A 19525-nucleotide genomic window follows, 5' to 3' on the forward strand; every position below is an offset into this window, starting at 1 on the left:
ATTGGCTAGAGGGGGGCCGAGGGGGCGGTAATCGGCGGCGGGCTCCGCCCCCGCGCAGGGTAGGCTGCGGCGCGAGGGAAGGAGACGCTGCCCTTCCGCGGCCATGGCGCGACGCGCGGGGAGAGGGCGCCGCGCGGGGCCGCGCGCTCCCCCGCCACGGTAAGTGGTGCCGACCGCGCTCCTGGCGGGGGCCGGGCCCGGCAGGCCGCACCATCGCCGGTGGGGGGAGGGAACGGGGACCCCCGGGTGGAACCGGGCCTGCCGGGGGGGGGGGCGCTCGCTGGGGCGCAGAGGGTCTGGGACCCGCCCCGGGATACAGGGCTGCGGGAGGCCTGCGGGCGCCTGGGATGCGGGTGGTGCCCCAGGATGCGCGGGCGCAGCGGGCCCGGGGGATGCGAGGGGCCTGGAGGAGCGCGGGGGGCCCGGCGAGCCTCGTTCGCGGGGCCGCAGCTCGCCGCAGTGCCGGTGCGGGGCGCCCCCTGCGCGGGGCCTGCCTGGGTGGGAGCCTGGCCCCCGCGGCCTGGGCTGCCGGCCCGCTCCCGGTGACCCCCGACGGGGCCCGTGCCCGCGGTGTCTCGCCCTTTGCTCTCCGCGTCTCAGCTCTGGCCCGGACGCCGCGTTTCCCCCTGCGGGGAGCGCCCGGCCCCGGCCCCGCAGCGCTCGGGCCCTGTCGGGAGGCGGCTGCGGGGGACGCCGGGGTCCGGAGCCGGATCAGTGCGGGGCCGAAGGCTCCGCAACTTCATGGTGTTGAAAAAGCGACCCCCCGCCCTGGTTCCGATCCGTTCTGGTGTAGCTCTGCCCCACCGCAGAGCCGTGCCCCCTCCCCAGCTCCAGCGCGGCCAGCAAAGCCCTGCCGCGTCCTGGGCAAACACCCTTTTGAGTTTTGAGCTCTTGAGCCGGCCTGCAATGCACAGAACACTGTGTGAAAGCCGAGTTTTGACAATGAAAGCATACACGTGGTTATTTGCAATAATTTTTTTTTTATATGGGGACTGCAAACAAAATCCCTCTGACCATGTGCAGCCAGTTCTGGTGCATGTAGAAATCTCTGGCAGCTGTCGAGTCCAAGGATGTGGCCACTGTAGAGCAGGCTGGGGATCTGCCCCTGTGGTTGGTCGGGCAAGCAAAAAAATTGCTGCTTGGTGAGAAGATGCTTTAGATCCGCTTGGCTCTAGCAACATTGCTGCTCCGAGTGACCTGGTGTGTGGTTTGTGAAGTACACTACAAGGAGGTGCAGGCTGTGTGTTCCCTTCCCTTGCCTGATTTTTCTCCTTTCCCTGCAGGAGGAAGGTTGCTGGATGAAAGCTGACCCCAGGACTCCGAGCCAGATATCAGAGAAAAGCTGGATTTCTTTGTGAGCAGCTCACACAGCATCTGCAAGTGCCCTTCCCCATCGTGGCTTCCAGAGGTGCCGAGATCCTTGTGCAGATATGGCATTTAGAAGGACAGAGGGAATGTCCATCATCCAGGCCTTGGCAATGACTGTGGCAGAGATCCCTGTGTTTGTTTACACAACTTTCGGGCAGGTACAAGAAACAGGAAGGGCTTTTCTTCATGTTCTTTGGGTTTTCTCTTCAGAGGTTGCCTGTGTTAGTTGTGAGGGACAGAGGTGTAATGGGGTGATGCTGGGGGACCTGGGCAGTTTACGGGTTTGTGAGAAGTGCGTGGAGAGTTTGGGGTGGTGGAAGAGAACTGCTCAGGGTGGGCTTGGAGAGGGGAGCGAAGGGCTTCCCCCATCCCTCCCTGGGAGAACACCCAGGTTCAACCTTGTTCTTCATCAAAGGCACTAAAATAATACTTTTATTTTAAAGAAGAGTAATTTATTTCCCACTTGTAGTAATATAGCACCTGGGGTGACAAAGCTTAGATACATACCAGGGTTTTAGAGGTGAGCTTGGGTAGCCTGGGCTGCATTTGGTACAGGCTGTGTGCAAATTTTGCAGTGTGTTTTGGTAATGAGGATTGAGACCAAGTTCTCCAGGTTCTGTCAAAATGATGCTCCCCAGTTTCTCGACTGGTAAGTCCTAGTTGTGTAGCAGGAGCTGAAGGAGCTGAGCTTTGTGGGTGGGAGGGGAAATGCCAAGGTGTCTTCTGTTTGAGGCTGCTTTTTTTTAAAAAAAAAGGGTGGTGGAGTTGTTTTTTCATTGTTGCTCTTCCGTATCTTTTGTGTTTAAAGTCTGTCTTCTCTCAGCTGCGGCTCTCTCCAGGCCTGCGTAAGGTGCTGTTTGCTACAGCTCTTGGGACAGTTGCATTGGCTCTTGCAGCTCATCAGTTGAAGCGTCGTCGTCGTCGAAAGAAGCAGATCGCTCCAGAGAAGTGTGGCTTTAAGCCTGGAGGGATCACAGTGCCCATCTTGCCAACCAGAAGGGTCTCTTCTGTGAAGAAAGGTTGGCCTTGCAAAAAAGGAAAGTCCCAAAAGCCTTTTGTGAGGGAGCAAAGAGGGTGTACAGGGAACGAGGGGAAGTTCCTGACAGCCGAGGGGAGAGGAAAGCAATGCCATTTGTGTGGTGCGTTGATGCAGAATGAAATTAGAAGCCTGAAGCACACTGCCATGAACACAGGGTTAGCGGAGGAAAGGGAGAGACCCTGAGCTCAAAGCCCTTGTGAGAAAAAACTGACACTGAGGTTTTCACATAAGGTTTGCAGTTCCCTTTCCCCTTCCTACAGAAGGACTGTGGACCCGTTATGCCATGCTTCCTCTGACGATAATGACCCGGGGCACACAGTGACCTGATTGCGTATTGATCTTGGCAATGCCGATATGGTGCCTGACCCAGGGGTCCCATGTACAGCCACGTCGGTGAGCTTGGGCTGTCAGGAGAGGGTGGCCTGGGCCAGGCTGGGGACTTGGGAGTGTCCATCCAGCTCTGCGGTGGCTCTTGCACCTTGGCCAGCTTCTTCATCTGGTTGTATTGCTTTTTGGGGTAAGACTGACCCAGGTCCTCAGCAAAGCATTCTAGGGATTAAGCATTTGTTTTGTGAAACGTATGAAAATCTTTTAAGTGTTTTTAATAATAACCAGGGGAGTGATGTCAGTGCTCTGCCTGGCCTGAGGGAAGCTGGAGGAGTTTCTTCTTGATGCTTTTCACTTGCCTCCTGCCATCCATGAGTGGTGGATAAATATTCATTCCTCAGTCTCAGGTCCCCACTGATACCAGCTTTCTTAGTGTCTCGGAGCAAAAGAGAGCATACAGCAGATCTGTGACTTATGTCTCAGTATTGGATGCTGCTTTGCCCGTTTGCCATCACACTTGACAGGGTGACCTTCTCCTCCCTATTCACAGCTACAATGAACTGGGCCTAAAATCCTGTTTTTGTATGACCTTCCCAACTGCAGGATACTCCAGCAAGAGAGTCCAGAGTCCTGGCAGCAAAAGCAATGACACGCTCAGTGGGATTTCCTCCATCGAGCCCAGCAAACATTCCAGTTCCTCCCACAGCCTCGGCTCGGTAAGGACCTTCTCAGCTGGGCTGGGAGAAGCAGGGCTGGGGTATGTGAGTGCACTTACCTGTAACAAGATCACCAAGTCCTTGGGCTTATGCTGCCCAATGGATAATGCCAGAGCTTTTGGAGCAGAACAGGTTACAGCATAATTGTAGGGTGTGTTCTGTTATTAACCTTACCATGACTGGAGTTGCCTGTGTGAAATCAGAGCGGCATTTTCCAGTGGCCATGAGCCCCAGGGTACATCCCACTTTGGCCAGCAAGGGGCTGCAGGAGGCACTTGTGTGTGGGACATGGCTGTGATTCCTCAGGGCTCTCTGTGACCCCCCTCAAGGAGCGAGGCTGGCTGTTGCTGGGTCTCACAGTAGTGGGGAGCTTGTTTGCTTCCCTCCGTGGTAGGGGTTTGGGTGGCCCAGCAGCCCCTGTGCCAGTACAACCATCTTGTGCTGGGGCTGCTCCTAGGTTGTTAAAAGCGCATTAACTACCAAAACCTGGTAGCTCTGCTCAGGAAACAGTGCAGTTTGAGAACATGGCCTAGCCATTCTACTTCCTCCAAAGCCAAAAGCAGCCTGTAAATACAGGTAATTCAGGCTTAACCAGCAGCAGAAGTCATCACTGCTTTTATCCGCCTCTTGTGAGACCAAATGCAGAAGCACTGGGCTGCTTTTGTGGCTTCAAGACATCTTTTACATCCCTGTTGCTCAAAGCCTCACGTGCTGCTGTTGGAGCAGTAGGTGGCACAAGCAAACCTCTGGAGCTTGGTGAACAGCACCTTGCTGCAAAACACCCTCTTGGCATCACCCACCTGGGCTCGGTGGCTGCTCAGCCATGCTGGGGCAAGAAGAGGGGAAAATCACCCCTCCGAAGGGAGCTGTCGGCCACCAGCACCTTACAGTACGCACAGGCATTGCTGTATTTTGGCTTGTCCTGTACAGCTAAACCACCAGAAAGTTGCCAAAAATCTGTGCCGGATAAAGTGTGTCTCCAGCAGGCGGCAGTGCCGGCACGGCGCTGGGCGTGCAGCCTGCACCAGTATCACTCCCCTGGGGTAACTGGGATGTGAGGGCATGGGTCACTGAGAGGACTGAGCTGTGCCCAGCTCTGGCCTCCCTCCCCCTGCAGCCACTCTCGCGTCCGTTTAACTCCTGTGTGCCTTCTCCCTTCCCACAGATGCTGTCTGGGTTTTGTGTTGCTAAAGTCTGTTTCTCTTTAGACAAACTAAATTCTTTTTTCCACTGCTGGTGCATGGGTGGGGTCTGTTCCTGTACCCCCTTCATTGTGTGGGAGCTGATCATCTGTGATGCTGTACTCATTGCTTTCACGTTACTCGATGGAAAAACAGCTCATCCTTTGCACAGCTGCAGCTTCTGCCGGCATGCTCTGCTGCTTTCTGGGGCTCTTCTTTGCCATCCAGTAAATAAGTCAGCAGCAGTGCACTGATTTGCAGTTCTGGATCTCAAGGTGATTTATTAACACTCCACAGACATTAATCAATGGAGGCAGGGCAAGAATTCATCTGTCAGATGATTACTGTAGCTTTTTTCTGCTATCATGCTCACATTTGGTCATCTTTCTCTAAGCCGTGTGGAAACACTGGTCATTGATAGTGTTTGAGCCCAGTGCTTTACTGGGTCAGACTTTAGAAAACATTTATGCACTAGTGTGAAATTGCAGAAAGCTGAGTTTGCTGTGCGGATCACAGTGCTCAGCCCTCCCAGGAGAAGGTTTGGTTACAAAGAGAAGAGCAAGGATCCCCCTGGCCAAAGCCCTCAGCTGTATTTTTGCTGGTAATCTGTTCGTTTGTTTGGACTGTGGTCGCTCCCCTCTGACTTAGTGGTTTTGTATGGACAGCTGGGGCTGACGTGAACTTTCTATCAAAATCCTTGTGCTTTTGTAGAGGTTACTTTGGAGTTTTCTTGGGCTGTCGCCTCCATCCGTGCTCACCATTGTACAGCTTGCCGTTTCCTAACAAAGCTTCGGTGTAAATTGGTTGGGAAGATATTTCCCACACAACTTTCTGTGCTCTCAAAGGTGACGCTGCGGTGTGGGGTGGAGGAGGGGAGGACTTGTCACCTTGCCTTCCCTCTCAGCACTGTGGCTCTTGGCAGTTAACAGTGTAGTGTGAACCCAAGCGGGAGGGAGCCGGTAACCCTGGAGACCTTCCCCTTCCCAGGTGCGGGAGTACCGGTACCGGGAAGTGGCTTATTGTTGAAATGTAACTGGTGATGGTGTTTGTGTGGTCTTAGCATTGCTACCCTTGGAGAGAATTCAAAAGGCATTTGCTGCTTTGCTCCCTTCCTGCAGATGGTAGCAGTCAACTCCTCAAGTCCTACACCAGCATCGGCAGGGGTGTGGGAGGCCCAGGCAATGGGAGATGCTGGAGCCATTGCTGATTCCAGTGCAGAAAGCCTTTATGTTCAAGGTAAACAAGCACGGGAGGAACATTGCCCAGGGGAGGGGGGCACAGTTTATCATTGAGAGAGCAAAAAGAGGGTGTAAATTGAGATAGAGCATCAGTAGTCAGTGTAGAGCTCTAACAGGAAGCTCTCTCCCGTGCTCAACTTAAAACTCAGTCACTTGTTAGTTATAAAAATCCCATCTTCTCCTGAAGAAACATTTCTCTGTTTTCTCAGTGAATGATTTACTTCCAAAATACTGTTCTTTGACCAGCAGGCTCACCTTGTGCAGAGAATAGTATTTTGGAAGTAACACGGCTGATGTTTTAACCAGCTTGGGGAGGTTCTCAGTAACTTCTAATCCAAATTAAACCATATTTAAAAGGGAAAGAAATATTACATTACCTATTAGTCTATATATTAATGTTTTTATGTATATTACATATTCATTCATATAAGAAAGTATTATTTCTTAGCAGTTGGAGAGAGGCTTCCTTCTTTGGTGGATTATCTGAGTGAGGAAGGACTCGTGCTGTGTCGCTTTGCTTCTAAGTGGCCTGGGACTCTCACAGCTTGTATTTGTTTGCATTGCCAGGCATGGAGCTGTTTGAGGAGGCCCTGCAGAAGTGGGAGCAGGCACTGACCATCAGGCAGAGGGACAGTACTAGTACCAGCACCCCCATGCCCTGGGACAGCAAGAAACAGCAAGAGAGCATGTCTGAGAGCATCCCAGAGGTGAGTGCCCACTTTTTCCTTGCATTTGCCAGCTGGGGAACATGCTGGAAGGCCAGCCCTGGTGCTGGGAGCAGTAATAAGTAAAAGGTTAAAAGAAGAGCAAATTAAGGGCAGAGTTGGGCCAGACTCTGTTTAAGAGCTGTCTGTATCTGCCGCTTCCTTATGCAACGTGAGTGGGTGTTTTTAATTTCTTTTTCTTGTTAATAAGTCTCACCCCCTCATTCCCCAGCTTTTCTATTCACCTTCCAGCATCATGTCAGTCACTGTCATGCAAGTCCTCCAGTAGCAGAGACTGCGGTAGGAAAAGGCTGTAACGAATGCAGCACCAGAGAGGAGGAAATAGCTTTTTGCCTGGCAGTGTTGTCTGTAACTCTTAACACGTTCAAAAGTGGAGATCTTCATGGCTGCTATCACTTCCTAGGAAGCTGGGTGGAGAAACAGAGGCCAGCTGCCTGTGTATATTAGTGAGTAAAGCAAAGCAGTAACTCAGTAGGAGTGAAGCATGCCTCTGCTCACTGAGCTCACTTGCACTCACCCTGGAAGGGCAGGGACTTGTGTCACTCGTTCAGCATATACAGCTACAGAAACCACTATTTTGGGACAATGCCTGCTGTCTTGGACTTGAGGACTATGCAGGGAAGACTTCTGATAAGAGGAGATCTGAACTAGAGTGGCTCAGTGACAGCCACAAAGCTTAAAAGAGCAGTTGTAGCTCAGGGCTGTGAAAGGCGCTAAACTCCCAGCTCTCCAGGAGTTCTCACTGGCAGAAAGGGCTCCCAGCTGTTCATAAACAGGGCCTGCTGTAGTAAGTATGTGGGATATCTGTCTTTTGTGCTGGGCAATATTTAAACAAATCTGGATTTGCATGTTGTTGTCTCTCCTTGGAAAGTCCCACAGTATTTCTAAAACTGACTTAAAACCAGTTGATTCTTTATCAAAATAGATTTCATGCTTCTTATTAATGCTTTTGTCTTTTGGGTGAGATACGCAGACACAGGGGTGTGAAGGCAAGATTTTGTATAAGTCTAATTTTTCTCCCTGACTCTTTTCTTCCTATCCTCCTGTGCTGCTTATAGAAAACTTTGCTTGTGCCCAGCATCTTAATCCAAGGACTCTTACTCTGTTGTCCAGCTCTGGACACTCTGTTGTATTCAACACAGGTTTTCTGATGTGATTCTCTCCTGAAATTAGGCACAAGTCAGGAGAATTAAGTGATCTGTAACTCATTAAAATACCATTTTTTCTGGATGGCAGGCTAAAGTTCTTAAGTTCGTTCTTCCCTTTTTTAACAGGGGGAAAAAAAATTGTTAAGCTAAAGAGCCAGAGGGTTTGAACTGGCTATGTAGAAGCTTCCCTACCCGTGTATTATTAGCTGCATTGTAGGATTAATGAGTCCTCTCTTTTTTTTTTTCTTAATCATTTAATCTGCAAACTGTAAATCCCATTTTACTGAAAATTTCCTTCCATATTTGTGCTGTCGATCTGTCTCTGCCCAGCTGGCTAACTAAGAGTGGCATTTCTGTATGTTCAAGGAGGAGTCCCAGAAAAGGGAGTTTGCAGAGAAGCTGGAGTCCCTCTTGCACCGAGCCTACCACCTCCAGGAAGAGTTCGGGTCTTCGCTTCCATCAGACAGCATGCTGCTGGATCTGGGTATGGGAGCTGGGTTAGAGATGCATTAAAATACCAGTTTCCTGTCTAGTTTTTTTGTCTTTTCTGTAAGCTGGAGTGACAAAGTGGTGTTTGTGGGGGTGGGGGAGAGAGAGTGAGCACAGGAGCTAAGAGGAATGGTAGTCCATAAACTCCCAACACATGGAGCTTCTTCCTCTCCTCCAGAGAAGACTTTAATGCTTCCACTGACGGATGGGTCATTGCGGCTTCGGACAGATGATGAAGACAGCTCAATTTCCGAAGAGTCTTTCTTCTCTGCAGCAGAGGTGACTTAAATTTCAGCTGTGTGTCACAGTCCAGCTGCTTGCAGGGGAGCCACAAAGGCGGTGGAGCCAAACACGTCTTGGTAGAGGAAGATGATAAAACATGGGGCAACAACCCCAACCTAGGAGGTTCATGATGGATATTAAGAAAAGCTTTTTAATTAAGGGCATGGTGCAGCCCTTTCCAACCAGCATTTCCACCTCATCTTCCTACCTACTGTAGAAAACGTGCCGTAACAGCTAGGAAAGTACTGTAAATCTGATGTGGTGTGGCTTTGTTGTATAAATTTTAGGGGATATTGAGTTGTCTCAGAGCTGAGACAGCTTTGAAACTGTGGGAAAAGTAATGTCTTTGCATGAAATAATGGGCACTGACAAAAGGGTGCTAGCTGAAGAAGGCATATCTTGCTTGTGTGCAGTCTCTGAGTATTTGCAAACATTTAACAAGATCATTTTGTTCTTCCCATGTCTCTTGCCACCTCTACAGCTCTTTGACTCTCTCCACTTTGAGGACATACCATTCCACCTCTCTAAGCCCGTAGCAGCATATGAAGAAGCTCTGCAGTTAGTGAAAGAAGGGAAGGTTGCATGCCGGACACTGAGGTGAAGTGCCAGCTGGAGTTGTGGGTCCTTGTGTCGCGGCTCTTTTGAGCAGCCCTATAACCAGAATAACCCTTTGGGGCTGGAAGCTCTTAGCATCCTTCCTGCTGGTTTGGACTTCCCAGGGAACTAGCCCCATATTTTAGACGCAGATGTTAAGAAAGGGCAATGGTCCGGGGAAATTAATAATGGGAAATGTGACTGTCCTGAGGCTGGCTGGTGTAGTCCTGTGCTGTAACAGCCTTTGCAGAGATGCTCTGGTGCCCCAGGGAGCTGTACAAAGGGAACGCAGTTGTTACTTTCTCCTAGGCACAGACAGGGATTTTTTTTTTCTCTTTTTTTAGGTGACCATAGTTGGTAGAAACACAGACATGAGGAGAGCTGAAATTTATTCAGTTCTTCCCCTTTCCCTCTAGGACAGAGCTTCTTGGCTGCTACAGCGACCAGGATTTCCTTGCGAAGCTGCATTGCATCAGGCAGGCCTTCCAGGTGAGAGCAGCTCGAGGCTCTTGGGCTCCTGCGGTACGTTGCTGCCAGCAGCACATTCTCCTCCACCAGCACAGAGAAGTCTCAGCCTCTCTAGAGCAAGTAAAAGCAGCAGCAGCCCAAGCTCCCCTTGCTTAACTCTGTAATCCCATCCTGATCAATTTGATTAGGAGAGTAAGTAGATCCCCTGGTCCCTGTGCCCAGCTTGGGTGGTGGTTCCATGGCTGCTGATGCTGATTTAGTTCAGGGAAGTTAAAGTTTAGAAATTTCAGAGCTGCCCAGAAGCTGGTACTCCCACTTAAGGCTGGAGTCAAACCTCTGAGATACGGGAGCAAGTTTTCCTTCTCCTTAACCACAGTCCTTTTCCTGGCAATGTGAGTCTAGAGCCTGAACAGCAGCTTTTGTGCCCTGGCCCCACTCCCAGCCTGTGGCTCCATTCTTGTCACTTCCAGTCTTTCAGCCTAATTTTGAACTTGCTTCCTGGAGACATAAGTTTTGTTTCTAGACTCCAGCTTATTGAAGGTTAATGATACTGGTGTATGCAGCATTGCAGTGCTTTGTGTCTTGTCCTTTTTTTCTCCCAAGTCAGAATTTGTGTGGGCGTAGGCACTCACAGGAGACTTCTTGTGTTCCCTTTGCAGGAGCTGCTGGAGGATGAAAGCAATCAACTGTTTTTTGGGGAGGTTGGGAAGCAAATGGTGATAGGACTGATGACAAAGGCTGAAAAGGTAGGAAGTTTATATAACAACTAAGCTGTGTCTTGAGTACAGGGACACTTGTTCCTCCATCCTGACCCAGAGTTTGTCCAGTGTGTTGGAAGAAGAAAACTGCATCTGTGTGCTGGTGACTATTGTGAGAAATAAACCACTTGTGTTTTTAATCTTGCTTAACCAAATTCTCTTGAAAGCCTCTCTGTGCATCTCCTGTCCACAGTTTTGATGCTGTGCTTCATGGGAGCAAACAGAGGGTACAGGCTGTGCATCAGTGACAGCATCATCTCAAGGAATGTAGGAAAGGGAAAGGATAATTAAACCTTTGCATCAGTTCTCAGATCACTGACTTAATCAGGGGATGACCAATGACTAGATGGAGATTGTTGCTTGCACAGCGTTAGACCCTCAGTGGCTTACTGTGTGTACGGGTGTCTCTGCTCCACTTTCTTCAAGGAAGTGGCTGATGTAGGTGCTTTGAGTCACAGCTGAGCCTAGGGTGATCCATGTCTCCCAGAAATAAATTGTCTCTGCACAAAGAGTGTTTTAGCTAAAAACTTCACCCAGTCACATGCATTGATGTTGATGTTAGCTCAAAATAGAGCAGTCAAACTTTAGTGAAATATGCCCACAGCTGTTGTACCTCCTGAAGTGTTTTGTTTCTCTGCCCTCCCAGAATCCCAAAGCTTTTCTGGAAAGCTACGAGGAGATGCTGCATTATGCACTGAAGCAGGAGACCTGGCCGACCACTCAGCAGGAGCTGGAGGGAAGAGGGGTTGGTAAAGACATTATCTCCACAAAGTTGCAGAGGAGTTGGAGGATAATGGATATGTAGGAATGGCCCAGGAGTGAAAGAACTGCCACTGATATACTATTACATTGCGTACTTCAGCTTGTTACATTTTGTTGCTTCAAACCAAAAGAGTAAAGTCCATGGCTTTTTTTTTTTGTTGTTTTTTTTTTTAAAAAAACTTGTTCCCTTTACAGACTGGTCTGCTTTCTGACAGGTGGTGTGCATGAGTTTCTTTGATATTGTGCTGGACTTCATCCTCATGGATGCTTTTGAGGATCTGGAGAACCCACCCTCCTCCGTGCTAGCTGTGCTACGCAACCGCTGGCTCTCCGACAGCTTCAAGGAGACGGTGCGTTAAATGAGGAGTCCTTGTGCAGAGCGCGAGATCACAGTGCCGAGGCTAGGAAAGAGAATAACCTCTGGTGTCTGGGCTGAGCTGAATTTTCTCTTTAGAAATACCACACTTTCTGAAGCTCTAAACAGCAATCTTCTGGTTACATGTAAATTGTTTACAGAAAAGCTTTGCTTATTTTGGAGGCGTCTGGCTGGCTTCAGTAGAATTATTTCCCTAGCAACCTTTATCAGTGATGCCATGCAAATGTTAAAAGATGACATTCATTTAGTGAATGATAGTAAGAGGATCAAAATGTAGGGAAAAACATGTGTGTGTTTCTGCACCTAGCCATTCATTCTGGTGGTACCTCAGCAGACACCGAGGCTAAAGTAGCAGTGCTTTCCTCTAGTCCTGGTCCCCACCTGCGTATTTAAGACTGTTAAGTTTCATAGACTGAGAAGAAGATGGTTGGGAGGCACCTTCTAACAGTGGTCTGCTTAGAGTCTGCATTCTGGGGTGTTTGGCAACTGTGCCAGATCATACTAGCAATCTTCAAAAACACCAGCTTTTCTGGAATGGATCTGGAATGGCTAAGCTGCTTCCAGTTTGCTTTGATTTTGTCACTAATTTTAGAGTTGCTGGCACAAAAGGCCCACTGCTTTGATATTTTGGTGGCAATGTCTTGGTAAACTGGGTTTGGGTATTTTTTGGTTGGTTTGTGAGGTTTTTTTACTGATGTTACTGTGCAGTAACTGATGGTCTCTCTCTGTTAATTGTAGGCTCTAGCAACTGCTTGCTGGTCAGTTCTGAAAGCAAAAAGGAGGCTTCTGATGGTAAGCAAAATTAATTAAAAGGGAGAGAATCTGATGTATTTGAAGCTGAAAAGCTGATGCCTAGATCTTGACAAAATACAAAACCTAGGTGGTGTAAGACTGAAATGAATCACGTTCTTCGTGATGCCTTAGAGCACTGGGGTCCTGCTGTCATTGCTCCAGTGCCATGCCAGTATTTTACTGAACCGGTCTGAGTCTGTTCTCCTTTTTTCTTGATGTGAGGATTCAAACGACAACGTTACCTGTCTGGTATTCCCTCTCTGCTTGCAGTACTGTAGGAACGCTCACAGACAGCGAGCAACAAGGGGCTGCTCCTGAACTGTAGTTTCCCTGCTGGCAGTGCAATGAATGGCTCACACGTTTCTCTGCTTCCCAGCGCCGATTGCTGACTCACTATTACAGGGGTCCTCAAACTACGGCCCATGGGCAGGATACGGCCCCCCAGGGTCCTCAATCCAGCCCCCCGTATTTACAGACCCCCCTGCCCCTCCCCCGCTGGGGGTTGGGGGGGGAACCAAGCAGCCGCCGATGACTGCCTGCCACTTCATCCGTGCCGGCCCCCTGGTTAAAAAGTTTGAGGACCCCTGCTATTACTTGGTCCATTTCCCTTAAATCTGTAGCTAGTATTTCTAAAGTATCACAGCAGATGAGTTCATGGACCTGGGGAACAGGAAGCTGCAACTTTACCAGCCCTGTTCTGCCACAGGGTCTGTGGCCTCTGGCGAGTTTTCTGCTCCTGTCCCACAGCCAGCTGGTATGACAGGGTTTGCCTCTTGAGGTGGTACAAAGAGAAATGAGAGTGGTGGAAGCTGTATTGGTGCTGTCATGCAGTAGCTCTGTCTTGGATATTTGCATGCCCTTTCCTGGCTCAGTCTGGAGATTATAAGTAGAGCCTATAAAGATGCTCGATGGCTGCCTTTCATGTTTTTTTATTTATTTTCTTCCTGAAATAGCAGTTTAGAAACATGAGGATAGAAAGCTCTAGTCATCCTTCAGGGGCTCTGAACGATAAATGCAATTCTGCAGGAAGAGGTGTTCTTAAAGTAGCTCTAAACTTCAGTTACTGAAGCACGGTGCTTTCTGGCAGGGAATTTGGTAGCTGATACGGAATAAGCTGCTAATTCTGTCTGAAAGTAAAGACCAACCAATTCTTCCCTTCCCTGTGGCAGGTACCAGATGGCTTTATCTCTCATTTCTACTCCGTATCGGAGCATGTCAGTCCTGTTCTAGCCTTTGGTTTTCTGGGGCCCAAGCAGCAATTATCTGAAGTCTGCAGTTTCTTCAAGGTAAGATGGCTTTTCTGTACCTAATCTGTGTGGACCTCCTGTCTTCTGGCTTAAAACTGCAGATGTGTGCTTCTGATGACTGATGTGGCACTAAGAAACTCAGCTCTGTACAAAATCTTTCTAAAAATCACAGGGGTTTGAGATGCAGATTGCTGAATTGTGATTGATAAGAATTCCCAACACAGTTTACCATAGCTGGTAGCAAAAATTTGTGATGAGATCAATTTATACCATCAGTCCTGGAAAAGATTACAGGTGCATATGCTGAAAGAATATCTTGTCTGAGAGTACGTGGGGTCTGACAAGTTACATATTTGATTTTAAAGCCTAAATCCTCTTGTTCTTGTAGATAATATCACGAGAAGCTGTGATGGCATTCATTGATGTTTTCATGGATATTGCCATGGCCATCAGCATTGCTTTCCTGACTTCAGGAGCTCTGCTGTCCTGTTACAGAGGCATGAGGGCATCTAGCCACAAAAGTAATACCCAGCCTGAAGCAGATCTTTTCTTGGATGGCAGACATGCAGATTTCTTTGTGGGGTTCTCTCCTTGCTGCATCCAGGTAGCTGGTATTGGTGGGTGGGAGGAGGTCTTCTTACTGTAAACTTTCCTTTTGCCTTTGCAGCACCAGATAGTACAATACCTGAAGGACATGTTTGATTTGGACAACGTGAGATACACAACAGTGCAGTCACTGGCAGAAGACATTTTGCAGCTGTCACGGCGGCGCAGCGAGATCCTCTTGGGATACCTGGGCACCGAGACCTCCCCTGAGATGAATGGCATGCTTCCTGGTGAAAATGAGCCACTGAAGGAACTCATCTGATGTCAGTCAGGGGAGGAAAACAGTTTTGTACAAGGACCTTTTTCCTCCCAAAGATGGATAAAACTACCTGCAATGTGCGGTGGCGGCAGCAAGACTATCGCAACACACAGCAGCCTGGTGGGACCTTCTGCTTTTTGTAGCCAGTAGTGTTTGCTGGGATGGATCCAGGACCACTTGCCAGATTATGGTTTGAATTTCTTCTTTGTTCCACCTTCCTGTTCTACTGTTATTATTATTATTATTGTTATTATTTTTAATGTGTCATATAAACCACAAACTGCCTGGGCCCAGACTTCTACCCAATTCTCTTGAATAGGGCAATATATATACCTGTTTTGCCTGTGTGTTTTCTGGGAAATAACCCCTGATGTTTACGATTGTGTGTGGGAGCAGGAACATCATTGGTAAATTCTCCACTTGACCCCTAGCTTCTCAAGGAGGCTTTGTTTGCTTTGGGATTTTTATCATTGTTCTTCTCTGCTGTGTTTCTGCAGACAATTACTGCTGATTTTTACCTTATGTGCTTTAACGCATGCAATGTGACTGGCAAAGATTTCTTTCCCAGGGAGGAAGATATACTTGTGTAAAGCACTGAAGTAAAATTCAGACTTTTGTAACCAGTCTGAAGCTCTAAGGAAGCTGGTCTGTTCCCACTGTGGTGCTGCTCTTTGCAGGCCAGATGACAGGCTCCCTGCTTAGGAGGTTGCTGAGGTCTATGTCTGCCCCTAAGGCAAGCCAGTGTGAGGAAGAGGTGGATTTGCAACCTGCCTGTGCATGCACAAAGTCTCTTTAACGTCCATCAAAGTGCCTTGCTGTATTTCAGAATGAGCCAGCATCAGTTTTCCCTGGGGAGGAGGTGTGGGGTGTACACAAGCAGAGGGAACCGATACAGGATGGTGCCTTTTCCTATAATGCACAAGTTAGTAAGAGGTGTAGATGCTGGATGTGGTGTACGAAAGGGGTTATGTGTACAGATAGCTGGAGGCCTGGGATCAAGCTGCTAGAGAGGAAACAACTCTTCATAGTCTGTCAGTCCTAAGAAACATAGCATAATTTTGGGTATAGATCAGACTTATGTATACATACAACCTTGTAGCACTGGGACGGGCTCTTCTCAGATGATGCGATCCTGACTGCACAGCCAGCACCTGAGATCTGGCTGCTCTGGGACACGTGCAGAGCCGGATACTAGTGCAGGGATAGCAGCAGGGGAGTGCACTGGACTTGAGGCAGTCCTGGCTTTTGTGTGAGGTTTGTGGTGATTTGCCAAGTCCTCTGTGAGTGCAGCGCCACAGGTGAAGGCTGAGGGTCCAGCCTGTGCTTTCTCCTGTCTCAGTCCCAGCCTCAGAATGAGGAGGTCTTCAGGGAGAAGAAAATGAGGACTTTCACAAAAACATGGGCTTTGCTGATTTTCTCCCGACTGATTAGTTATTCCTTGTGTCTGTTCCAGGTAAAAGGCACAAGTCTTACGTAGCCATAGTTTTGCAAGGGGGGAAAAAAAAAGAAAGAATCTGGGAGTTTCCGTATGAGTGGAAAGTCAGTGCATGGGCTTAGAGAATACAAATGTCATCTTTCTTCCTCTTCAGATACCTAATGTGGATTCTGCTGACAGAGGCGGGAAGGAAGTAAGCAGGGAAAAAGTAAACAGGAGGATGTAGAAGTAGATAAATGCTCCTGAGATGCTTGCTAGAGGCTAAGTGCAGAGCATGTAACATCTGTTGCTCGAAGCACATCAGACTGACGTGACTTAGCCTGAAGACCAGCTTAGTGCAATAACCAAGACAGGGCTCAGGCAGAAGTGAGGAGCAGCTGGCCCAAGTGAGGCTGCAGGAGATAAACTGTTGTGGGAAGGATTTAAGAGGCAGCAACTGAAACTAAGAAAAGTCTCTGAGGTGTCCTAGCAGCATGCAGTGAGAGAAGAAACAGAGGATGTTGTTATTAGCCCGACACACCTGCTATAAGTAAACTGTGATTCAAAAGTATGTTAGATTCTGAAAGCAAGTTACTTTGCCAAAACAAATGTTTATAGTGCTTTGTGCTCTTGTATGGCTGGTTTAGAAGAAAGAGTAATTTCAGCAGCTTTGTACAGTGGTTAAAAAGATGCTAAAATGTGAAGATTAATGTAATAATACGGATTGTAATTCTAAACAATCGATGCTGTTAATTTCTCATTTTTAGCGTTGTTTTATTTGTATTTATTTACTACTTTGAGTGTCTTTTGGCCTCAGTGTTTGGGGCAGCCTGCCTGCTTCGTGTACAAGACAGAACCCTGGCTGCTGACTTAGGCCTTTTTGCATGCTTGTGGGAGAGGATACTGAAACGGGGTCCCCATGAAGCGAACACGAACTTGCACTGTAGCTTCTTAAGCTAAGAAATTGTAAATTCCTAATCAATCAAATGGAAGAAAGACAGTCTTATTACAGCTTTACGCTTTTCCTTAGCCCTTATTGCAAATAGGGCATGCTGCCCTCCCAGTGAAGGTAAAGAGGAATCTTCCTTGAGAACATCCTCACCTTATTGAATGTCGAGTTCTTCCCCTCCGTCCACCAACACTAACTTGCTCCTGCACAAGCTGAGGATGTCTGCTGAGACAAACTGACTTTCTCTTTACTGGGGAGGATGTTAAACTTCTCTACGTGCCCCCCGGCTATTTCCTGGCTGCTCTTTCTCCCTCACCAACCCCAGTGTAGCTTGAGAGGAAAGGCAGTAGTGTTTGCGGCCTCTGACACTTCAGACCAGTGGGTCTGGAGGAGCTGGTCTTGCAGAAGCAGCTCTCCCTGACCAGAGGGGTGCTAGTCAGTGACACGCCGCATTCAGCTCCTTTGGGTGCAAACCTGGGCAGGGGCGCGGGCTGCTCCCACCGATCTCATCCGGAGCAGGGCTTGGCCCAAAAGGCAGCCCCCTCATACTCATCTGTTTTGCCAGGTAGAGTAAAAGGTTTTGAGGGAACAACCGCCTGCCCTCTGGCTTCGTAAGAGATGGTTAGCAAATCCTTCTTTCCCCAGCATACCGTGTTTAGCAAAGGAAATTCATCAGTATTAGTAGCAGATGAGATAGGTATTTGGGTAGAACCTCTAGAGACAAGATTATTTGCCTTTTTTATAATGAACCCTTATTCTCAAGAGGTTAAATCATTCTGGGCTGACACTTGCAAGATTTTTTTAACACTGATGGGGATTTAAAGTAGCTTAGCAGCTACGAAATAAAATCCTTCAATAGTTTCTGATGCTTAAACAGAATTTCCAATATGCATGACTTTCAGTTTTCATGTGGAGGTTGTTAACAGGCTTCACCAGTGGTTACAGTACATACTCAGCACTTTAGTATGTATGCAGAGACTACACCAAATGGCTCTAGGAGAGTCTTTATGATCTTTAAAGCACAAATACCTTAATAATAATAAAAAAAAGCCCAAGGAAAAATCTGCCTTGTGTCTATGAGATCAGTGTGGCTTTGAAGAGCATGACTTGCGCTGTCTCATACAAGGAGGTGGGAAAGCAGGATTTTATTTACCCCTCTTCAGTACAACATTCCTCTGCCATATCTGGAACTAATGAATGTAAACCTGTGCCTGTTCTTCCTTCGTTTCCTAAAGGTGTAAAAATCTGTTCTTGTTTTGCTTCTTTCTTTTTCTTTTCAGCTTTTTTTTTTTTTTAATCTTTAATCTTAGGATGTGGGCATTACAAGTCAAATAAAACTTCCCTTCATGATTGTGGGTTTTGTTTCTAAATTTCCTGGTGAAACTTGCTAGAATCTCAGTCTTTGGTTTCTGATTTAGGTGACAGTTGTGGTGACACCTCTGGTGCTAGAGTGATGGTATAAAACAAGGTTCACTCTCCCTAGAGTCACAATGCTCAACTTGCAGCAAGTAAACTTAAGGGTTTGGTTTGCATGGGGAGTCTTCCTGATTCCACTGAAAACATGTCTGTAGATTAAGCGGGCTATAAAATAAACAAGACAACTCATTGCACTTTGAGTGTGGTTGAAAACTGTGGGGTTTCATTTTTCAGGTTTTTCTTTTTCTGTGGTGGTGTGATTGTCTTTGGGTGTGGTGTGGGTAGGCTAGCAGGCCGCGATAAACTGATAACAGCAGTCCCAGTGAGGAGCAGAATCTCTTAAACATTGTCCAAGTTCTTATAGCAGATTTACCAGCCTCCCCAAACCATGTGAAAGAAACCCAGGGTACAGACTGTGGGTTGCTATCAGAGATGCCCATCTGCTGAGCAATGCAGGAAACTCATCTTCTCATTCTTCTGAAGCAATTACATTGTGCTTAAATACTTTCATTTTTCAAATGATACAGAAACCAGACTGAATCAGATAGGCTGTTTGTTTCCACAGTGATTAAGATTTCATCCATACGCTTAAAAAATAAACCTCAATTAGCATTAATGCAAACCTGTCATGAACTATGATATATGCAAAAAAGTGTTCAGGAATAGGAAAATTTTTGTCTCGTGCCACACCCTGAACGCTGGTTGAAGGAGTTAAAAGGAATTTATCTTAGTTTCCATGGTGTCAGACTGTATACTCCTTACATCTCCAGAGCTGCTTTGTGCTTTCTTACGCTGAAGGAGCAGAGCAAAGGCTGCTCCGTGTATTGACACTTTTTTCTTATGTGCAGGAAGGAGTGGGTGAATATAGCAATGAAGCCCACAATTTTCAGTACTTGTCATGGTACATAGATCAATTGTAACCCAGTCTGCCAGCATAACTCTACATTCAATAGCTTGGAAAGGAGGAGATTTATTTAACTTGAATAATGAAAGCAGTAAATCACTCAAGCTACCTTATAGCAGTCTTCTGCAGCGAATTGAACTTCTGCAATAAATATTTGCTCTTTCTTTCCAAATAATGAGACTTTAATGGTATTTTTCTTCTTGCAACGCCAGGAAGAGTGTCAGTTTTGAAGAGCCGCTTGAAATTAATGGGACATAATCATAACTGCTATCTGAAAACAGGTGTATTACAACTGCAGGGAAAGGAGCTTTTTCCCTGTTCCGCAATCTTACCTTAACATTTTAAGGGATAGAAATCCTAGTCCCTGTGCTTTTCTGGCATATAAAGATTAAAGGCAACCCCCTGTTTATGTTTATTGCTTCTTGCGCTGCTCTTGTGTATTTATTTTTCTGTGCGTTTTATTTTTT

General features: G+C 47.6%; 1 protein-coding gene across 5 annotated transcripts; it reads left to right on the forward strand.

Moving 5' to 3' along the window:
- The first annotated feature begins 30 nt into the window (after positions 1–30).
- MIGA2 (mitoguardin 2) lies at positions 31–18088 on the forward strand. 5 transcript variants are annotated; one of them, XM_056351258.1, is made up of 16 exons: positions 31–159; positions 1284–1526; positions 2177–2387; positions 3338–3450; positions 5750–5867; positions 6437–6576; positions 8109–8226; positions 8410–8510; positions 8995–9110; positions 9524–9596; positions 10235–10321; positions 10980–11078; positions 11311–11445; positions 12210–12263; positions 13433–13549; positions 14178–18088. In XM_056351258.1, exons 2-16 carry the CDS (start codon positions 1431–1433, stop codon positions 14376–14378), a joined length of 1779 nt encoding a protein of 592 aa, XP_056207233.1. In that variant the 5' UTR covers positions 31–159; positions 1284–1430; the 3' UTR covers positions 14379–18088. The 5 variants fall into 5 exon arrangements, with proteins under 5 accessions (XP_056207233.1, XP_056207234.1, XP_056207230.1 ...); XM_056351259.1 differs by having other exon boundaries at positions 8112–8226; XM_056351255.1 differs by having other exon boundaries at positions 13899–14320.
- Positions 18089–19525: the final 1437 nt, after the last annotated feature.

This window comes from Falco biarmicus, chromosome 9 (assembly GCF_023638135.1).
Source record: "Falco biarmicus isolate bFalBia1 chromosome 9, bFalBia1.pri, whole genome shotgun sequence".
In the NCBI taxonomy this organism is placed as follows: Eukaryota; Metazoa; Chordata; class Aves; order Falconiformes; family Falconidae; genus Falco; species Falco biarmicus.